This window comes from Rutidosis leptorrhynchoides, chromosome 3 (assembly GCF_046630445.1).
Source record: "Rutidosis leptorrhynchoides isolate AG116_Rl617_1_P2 chromosome 3, CSIRO_AGI_Rlap_v1, whole genome shotgun sequence".
In the NCBI taxonomy this organism is placed as follows: domain Eukaryota; kingdom Viridiplantae; phylum Streptophyta; class Magnoliopsida; order Asterales; family Asteraceae; genus Rutidosis; species Rutidosis leptorrhynchoides.
This window is the reverse complement of record NC_092335.1, coordinates 14,283,500-14,292,582: the sequence shown is the minus strand read 5'-3', so window position 1 is coordinate 14,292,582 and position 9,083 is coordinate 14,283,500. Positions and strand designations below refer to the sequence as shown.

At 32.0% G+C, this 9,083-nt stretch overlaps 1 protein-coding gene across 1 annotated transcript; it reads right to left on the bottom strand.

The window, feature by feature from the left end:
- Positions 1-5,429: 5,429 nt before the first annotated feature.
- LOC139895763 (omega-3 fatty acid desaturase, chloroplastic) lies at positions 5,430-8,328 on the bottom strand. The gene is made up of 8 exons (XM_071878299.1): positions 7,703-8,328; positions 7,492-7,581; positions 7,332-7,398; positions 7,131-7,223; positions 6,302-6,487; positions 6,133-6,213; positions 5,913-6,050; positions 5,430-5,814 (listed from the first exon to the last, which is right to left on the bottom strand). The coding sequence occupies exons 1-8, from the start codon at positions 8,188-8,190 to the stop codon at positions 5,641-5,643; spliced, it is 1,317 nt and encodes a 438-aa protein (XP_071734400.1). The 5' UTR covers positions 8,191-8,328; the 3' UTR covers positions 5,430-5,640.
- Between the last annotated feature and the right edge of the window lie 755 nt (positions 8,329-9,083).

The following is a 9,083-nucleotide window of genomic DNA, read 5'->3' as shown; positions in this document are numbered from 1 at the left end:
CCAGGATGTCGACTGAGTGTAACCCAAGGTTTTAATACTTTGTTATCAATTATGCCAAGTGTCCTTGTACATAATTTCACCCCTGTTTTAATAATTCTAGTGACTATTAATCCATTCCCGTGTCCGGTTAAATGAACGATTATTCGTACATATAAATACCCCGCCCATCGTGTCCGATCGAGTGTATATGGTAATTTATGGGTATGTCCAATTATAAATCTTTATATTAACATTAACAAACTATCATTTAGTTAAATAAATATAAAGCCCATTAATAGCCCATAGTTTAATTTCCACAAGTGTCGTTCTTTTGTCCAAACCCCAATTATGGTACAAAGCCCAATTACCCAATTTTAGTAATTAGCCCAAAATCATGATTACTTCGGATTAAATAAGCATAATAATAACTTAGCTACGAGACATTAAATTAAAAAGGTTGAACATAACTTACAATGATTAAAAATAGCGTAGCGTTACACGGACAGAATTTCGACTTACACCCTTACAACATTCGCTAACATACCCTTATTATTAGGATTTAAAATTAAAATTAAAATTAAAATTAAAATATAAATTATATATATATATATATATATATATATATATATATATATATATATATATATATATATATATATATATATATATATATATATATATATATATATATATATATATATATATATATATATATATATATATATTTACGTATATATTGAGAGAGAGATAGATTATGGATATTTAAAATGATCAGAATTCGTTTGCTTTTATAGGGAATTGAGTTCAGGGGGTCTCCGCGACTCGCGGCCTTTTCTGCCTTCAAACTCCGCGAGTCGCGGAGTTTGAAATTCCAGCTCACCAACTTTGGAGTCTTTCTTGCCGACGGATTTTTATTATTTATATAATATATAAATAATTATAAGAATTATTTAAATATTATATTATATTTATGTGCATAGTTGACTTGTAATTTTTAGTCCGTTGCGTCGAGCGTTGAGAGTTGACTCTGGTCCCGGTTCCGGATTTTCGAACGTCCTTGCGTACAATTTAATATCTTGTACTTTGCGTTTTGAATCTTGTACTCTTGTAATTTCGAGACATTTCTTATCAATAATTGGAACCTCTTTGATTGTATTTTGTACTTTTGAGCTTTTTGGTCGTTTGCGTCTTCAATTCGTCGAATTTGTCTTTTGTCTTCACCTTTTAATATTTAAACGAATATCACTTGTAAATAGAACAATTGCAACTAAAAGCTTGTCTTTCTTGGGGAATAATGCTATGAAATATATGTTCGTTTTTAGCATTATCAACCCTGAGCAAGAGATTCTACTTCTTGAGCTCTTAAGAGTTCGTGAAGTTCTCTTTCAGGTTCAGGATATGAAGGAATTAAATTAGAGTTGGAAGAACGTAGATTCATGCACTAATACTTATCCTGCAATCACAACACCACAAACAAACCAATTGCAAAAACACAAGCTTACAATAAAAAGTAACTTTTCTAGGAATTGAATTCCTACAAAAGGATCGAATAATTCAAAGTTTATTAAAATCTTTTAACAAAACCGCTTCCCCGGCAGCGGCGCCAAAAAGTTGATGTGTCAAAACGTAACCTTTAAAATGAAGACAATATGCTTAATAATTAACACATAATACAGACAACTAAAACCCGATCATGCAGTAACTAGCAAGTAAATTGACCAGTTCGATCCACAGGGAGAAGTTTGTTTTTAAGATTTTACCACGATTAATTATTCTAAAAGGAGGGTTTTGTGTTTGAAGTTGTATTTTCGTTTAACGAAACAGTAAATAAATATAGTAATTAACAAGAATGAGAATGCGATGTTTACTTCTATGCTTGATAAATGACAGGGATTGTTCTTCTATAATTAAAACCGTTATGTAATAGTTACAATAGAGCAGTTTATATCAATTTCACAATTTCTATAAACTTAAGAGTTATGTTTAATCAACAAGATTCTTTCGTGGTTGAATTCACATAAAACCTAGTTTACTAAAATCACTCTAAGTAAACTACATGATTGTATATCCTAAATATCGTTCAATTAACATCCTATACTCACATATAGGTGGCTAGATCACTAGGTGTTGAAGTATAAGCTATGGTCTTTGATAAATTCACATAAACCAAGTCATAACTTACATAATTGAACTAGGATACAAGGATGATTACAACTATGGATCTTTTGAAAGAACATGGTGATTTAGATTGATTAACTAACTAGATTCAACCCGGTTAAACTCACGTGAAACCTAAATTACAACAATCACTTGAGTTAATTTCATAACTATGTTGCTTTGGAATTTATTCAATTACCGAATTAAACACATAACAAAATCACTTAAGTTATGCATCTAATCGTCTAGATTACTAGGTGTATTGAAGTATAGATTGTTTTCCTAGTTAACTCACATTAATAGGTTTACAATCCATATAATTGAAGTAATGAACTAAGCAAGCATAACAATGGTTCTTATGGTTGAACTAGATAATTTAATCAATCAAACATATATATAACTAGCATAACAACAAAGTATAGAACAATCCCAAGCCATAAATCTTACATTGAAGAAAACACACAAGGCTTTTAGCCAAACATAATCATAGTAGAACTAATGGAACAGTAAATACAATTCGAATTTATGTTTAAAAGATATAGAACAAAAGTACCAATAGTGATGAATGATCCTAGCTTAATCTTGATGTTGAAAGAGTGGAGATTGACTTGCAGCCTTCCTTGAATCTTGAAAATCGTATTAGAACTGAGGGAGAATGTAGTAGTGAAGGTATATGAAGTATGTAACCAAAGGCTCTCTTAAATAGGCTAAAAAGTTAGGTAAAATGGCCAGAAATTGACTAGATGCGACGCATCTCTTTGGGATGCGCCGCATCTCTTTACGTTCAGTAGATTCCAGCTCGATTCTGCACTCAGGACTGTCGGCAGGGGAGCAGATGCGCCGCATCTGGGACAGATGCGCCGCATCTGGGACAGATGCGCCGCATCTGGCTTGGATGCGCCGCATCCATCTCAGATGCGTCGCATCTGAGGCTGTTTTGGTCCAGAATTCTTTATGCTCCGCATCTGAAACTGTCGGGAGTTATTTGGTGCAGAGATGCGCCGCATCTAAGAGAGATGCGCCGCATTTGGACCTGTTTCAGTGGTTTCGGGCTGTTTTACGAGTTCAATCTTCGTTTTGACTCTGTTTTCGCTGTTGGTCTTCATTTATTCATTCACAATGGACTTTTACAAATATACACGAATTACAATACATACGTACAACAATTACATACAAATTGAACAACTTTGGATCGAAATAACGGCAATAAACATGTGTAATTTTGGCGTTATCAACCCCAATAGCTAAAACCTCAACATACGCTCGAAAAACACGATTATTGTTATATATTACTTCTTCGAGCATTTTTCCGTCAAAATAAAAACATTTATCACAAAGTGTCTTTATTAAATATTCATATTTTCATCCCATCTATAATGTTCGTGAACAAAGTTTTTTCAAAAAACAAAAAAAAAAAAGTTTTTGCTTTCCTCCGTTTCCCCCCGATTGGTTACTTCCCTCTTGATCCTACCACTATATATATATATATATATATATATATATATATATATATATATATATATATATATATATATATATATATATATATATATAGTTGAGGGATCAAATGAGAACTTTTTTGTGTAAGAACCCTGAAAACTCAAAAATACACTGAAATTCGAGTAAAAAAGGGAAATTCGAGCAAAAAAAGGGAAATTCGAGCAAAAATTGAACACGGGCGAACAAAAAAAGGAATTCGAGCAAAAAATTGGACAATGGCGAACAAAAAAGTGATATTTGAACAAAAAAAGGTGGGCGAACAATTTTGTGTTCTACATTTTTGATAGTCGATTAAAAAAATGTAGAAGACACTGATATTCGAACAAAAATGATGATATTCGAACAAAAATGTGTTCTACATTTTGAAATTCGAAAAAAAAATTATTTTTTTTTTTGCTCGACTATGAATTTTTTTGCCCTCCGTCCCTAATTTATAGTCAGTATTTCATTTTATGATGTTCAAAATTAATTGTTCACTTTCATAAATAGAAAAAAAAAAATAAGAAACTTAAGTTATATTATGCAGTTAATTTATGTGGATATGATTAAAGGAGAAATAAAATGTAAGAGTAAAATTAGAAAGTAAACAGAAAATACAGTATTTTTATGACATTTTCTTAAACTGTACATTTTTTATTTGGAGACAATTAATATGGGACGGAGTGAGTAATACCTGCCCTAAATATACCTTTTAACTAGAATTAGGTACCTAGACATGAAATCCTATTGGATAAGATTTTATGTTGCAAAAAATATATGTGTTTACCTTTGAATCTGAGACCATGAGAATGTTGACAACGTAAAATCTAAAGTGAAAGCGTCATCTTTCCCCAAGTAAAATTCAACTTACGTCATCATATACATATTACAATTACATATATACTTAAAAAAAATATTGATGTTTTGACAAAGCGATTAAGACATTTTATTTGATAATTTCAACTAGTATTAGAGGTCAAAGTCTATAATGACTAATGAGACACGACAGCCCATATATATATTTTTTTTTTTTTTTCTTTTTGAAGGGATTGATTATCATGTATTGGTCGGAGAAAAGGATTACTCCGTTTGTTTTAAATTTTAATCAACCTCCATCTAGAGAGGAGTTGACTTGGAAACCTCCAATTAGAGAAGAGTTGACTTGGTCATACTTTAACATAAACATAAAAACTGCATAGGTAATCAAGCAAACTTCTGAATTTCTAATTATCATGACTTCTATATATCGGTTTATGTTATAATAACTTGTTATTGTTATTTATAAAAAATTGTGGTATATTAACCATATGATAAATAGGGGTAATATGGTCAGAATGATTAAATTAGTGGTGGATGACTCCACTACATTTTTAATAGTGCGGTGATATATATCCATTTTAATACATCATCACAGAATATTCATTAACATGTTATATTGTATAACTATTAATGCGCAGTTATAGTGGATGTATATATAATACGTATTTGTATGGTTCTTAAATGGTTCTTAAGAATGCTAAAAGGAACTTCATTTAAAACTTCTGTTATGTTCCTTCATGAAGAAAATATGTTTGTTATTCCATAGTCCTATCCTAGTAAGATTATTCAGCTTACAGAGCAGTTGAAAGAAATCATAATTTAATGTCTACGAGTTGTAAGTTGTAATATGCTACCTCAAATTCAATACTGTATTGAAAATAAACCATCATTATAATGTGTTCATGTTCGGAAAGAATCATTATTAGTTAGTAACTTGGTATCTGTGATTAACTGTATAAACTAATCGTTTGTTCAATCATTGTCACATGTTCAAATATTCATTAATAATCATATCCCATTTACTAAATTTGTATCATCTTCAAGTCTCTAATCGTTTACATTATTTAGTGTCGATAAAAAGAATAAGCACATGTCCCTAAATAGACTGAGAATGTGTTATACAATCTCTTGAATATTTCAATGTCAAGAAAAAGAATCATTAGGTCTATTAGTATCCCTTTCTCTTGTAAAATCTTGACAGAATCACTATTTTCCAGCCAATTTGGCGTCGGTTTGATAGTATACAATCTCTCCTTCATCACTCACATAATGATCCTTCTTCAGACTCTTTACAAGAACTCCCAGCAAGTGAAATGGTAGTGGCCAAGATTTCTTTGGCTCCTTGTAATATTTCCCAAAAACTGGCTTGGCAGCTTCAGTCTACATTACAGAATTCGAAATCATTAGTATTATGTTTCAACCATTCGAAATCATTACATAATTTGAAACATTTTTGGAACCAAGAATAGTATACTCACAGCTTCAACTAGGTTGTAGTGTGGGATTTGAGGGAAGAGATGATGTATGACATGAGTTCCTATGTCATGATGGATGTTGTTGATCCATCCGTAGTCACGATCAAGTGTCGTTAGTCCTCCTCTTAAATAGCTCCATTCCTGTATTACCCGTTTGAAAAAAAAGTTGTAATTTTTATGATAAAAGATGAATTTGGAAAAAGGGTTGAGTCAAAGTTCAAACCTTTCCGCGGTACCATGGGAGTTTGTCTTCATGGCCATGATGATGCAAGTAAGTTACTAGATCAAGCCACACGACGAAACCCTGGATTTAAATCAAGAATATGATTGTTAAAATTATGGAAGAGGAGAAAAGATGAAGTTTTTTGAAGAAGATGAAGTGTTTAACTGACCCAATAAGGGATGCCATAGAGTTTAAGCATTTGCAGAGGGCCCATTATGAAGTTTAGACCCACAAGTAAGGCAGCCATGGCTGTCCAACACACGGTTGATGTAATGATGTCTTTCTTTTCGTTAGGGAGAAATAAATCGCTGCTGGGGTCGAAATGCGAGCCTTTCTTTCCAGGGCTTCGACTCCACTGTTCATTCACACCCAATAAAATATTAGCAGCAGAGGTATAAGAAAATATATACAACTAAAAGTAAATGGATAAAACAAATAGGGTTTTCCTTGTCCATGCTACCCAGAGAAAGAAGTATTTTTTAAGATGTACGTGGCCTATCCGCGTAGCCCGTGAACATTTCTGACCTTTTTCTATGGCTGCGTGTAGTAAGGTTTGAACCTGAGACCTCTTAGGAGTAACTTAGGGCCCCAAGCACTAGACCATCTTCAAATGGTTTATAAATAATATATAATTGTGGTAATTATATCAAATTTCTCTGGTATTACATGACTGACCCATCAAGAAGTTGTGGTCCAACCTGGTCAAGTCTCAAACTCTCAATGAAGACATATGTGATGTAACTAATAGTGGTATTAGGTGTGTGAGTTTTGTCTTCAGAAACTAAACTAAAAAATGCAAGGAATATACTAATATGGGAGGGGGTGAAAATTCTATAAATTTTGAACTTCAAACATTACACCAAAAATTTAACATGCCTTTTTGAGGGTAAAGTGCACCCACTACTCTTTTGTAGCTGATATTAATTAACAAGTTATTGAATATTGGTGGGAATATACTTCAAGATTTGACTTAAGATGAGAGTCAAAAAAAGGCTAACCAGATAGAAAGGGTATGCAAGCATGGGAAAAGGCAGACTAAATCTTAGAATTCTTGTAGCATTGTCTAGACTTCTGTATATCTTCTCAGATAACTGGAAACAAAACCACCATTGGATTTTGTTATAAAGTGTCTTTAAAAATATCATATATGATATAATTAATTGTTAACTGCATCAAGATAATCAACTAAACAAACTCACTGGATGCCAAGATTCATCATTTTCGATGTGCCCATGGTTCTGGTGATGAGTCCTATGGCTAATTCTCCTATAACATCCAATTATCCAACCCAATTAATTGAAAAAGCACATTAAACATTAAACACTACTAATTAAATAAATAGAGAAACATATTACATACCAGCCATGGTAAGGTACAAGAATTGAAGAATGAAGAAGATGACCAGCTACACTATTAAGTTTTGCATTATTAGAAAAGCTTCCATGGCCACTAAAAATACAGCCAAACAAATCATAATTAGCTTCATAATCATAATAATTAACACTAAAAGATTAAATCTTCATAATAAAGATTAAATCTTTATAATAAAAGTATAATCCTGATTACTTACCAATCATGACCAAGAACAAATAAAGCCCAAAACATAGTAGACTGAGCAATCCAATAAAGTGGCCAAACAACCATATTATTAAAATAAACCGCAACAGCAGCTAACCCAAAAACCACAGCCACATCTCTTAAAACATAACTCATAGACCTCCATGGGTCCTTAACCCAACAATGTTTTGGTATAGCAGCCCTAATATCAGCCAATGTGAACGGTGGTGGTGCACCAGGATTAAACTCATTGTTTAATTCTTTATCACTTTCATTATCATCTATAAATTGCAATGTGACTGGTGCACTCACTTTCAATCCCCAATTCCTATCTCTACCCAATCTTGATATCGAATTACATTTTGTAATCGGCTTAAATGGGCCGATTCCAATCCCATTGATTCTTGAAAACCTGGAATTTGATACTCCGGTAATTGGCTTAGGGTATGATAATCTTGGAAGTGGTCTAATACCACATTCGGATAATACCCATGTAGCCATTGTAATTATAAAATTAAACAAAATGGGTGATAGAAAATTGAGAGAATTGATAAAATGGGTGTAGTATCGATGGTGTATTTGAAGATTACAGAGATGAGAGGATATGAAATTTGAGGGCTTTCTTGATCCACGTCCCACAAATTTGGATTCTCTGTTGGATCTCAGTGCAAGATTAGAATAATAAATAAAAAATGTATAACTTATAATTAATGTGTATATAGAGAGAATATATAAAAAGTATATATGTGTGTCTCTGTTTCACTCTGCTATTTATGTTTCTAATGTTTAATGTTTAATGTTTAATGGTTATTGGGTTGGTGTGAACATTTGTAGCATGATAAGTAGGTGTGAATTTGAGGATTTGTTGAATTTTTAAAACGTTTGTTAATTAATAAGTCAATATCCCTCTTTTATCTTTATTTTGATTTTGATTCTAAAAAAGTATCGGACTTATATATTAGTCAAACATATGATATACTATATCCTAGTTCAAGCATAACAGACCAATTATTCTACAAGTCTATAAGTAAAAATAAGATGTATCATCAATCATCAATTTAATTTATATAAATATAAGTAAGAATAAGATATATTGTCATATAATCGAACCATCGGGTAGGGTTGGTATCAATGTCGTCCCGTCGATTCTAACTTTTCATATTGACCTTGTTCAATTAATAAAAATTAGATCTTTTGTATACAAAAGTTCTAAAAATATGTAAAAAAAAATAAGTTCAGTAGATACTAAAAAATTGGGTTAAGTACCAACATTAGTCATAACAATATTTTTTTATAACTATACATATTGTTGAATTATAGACTCCTTTGAATTATGGGGCATGTACGAGCGTACGTGTTACGCGCCCTTAAATCCGCTCCTGGTTACGTGCACG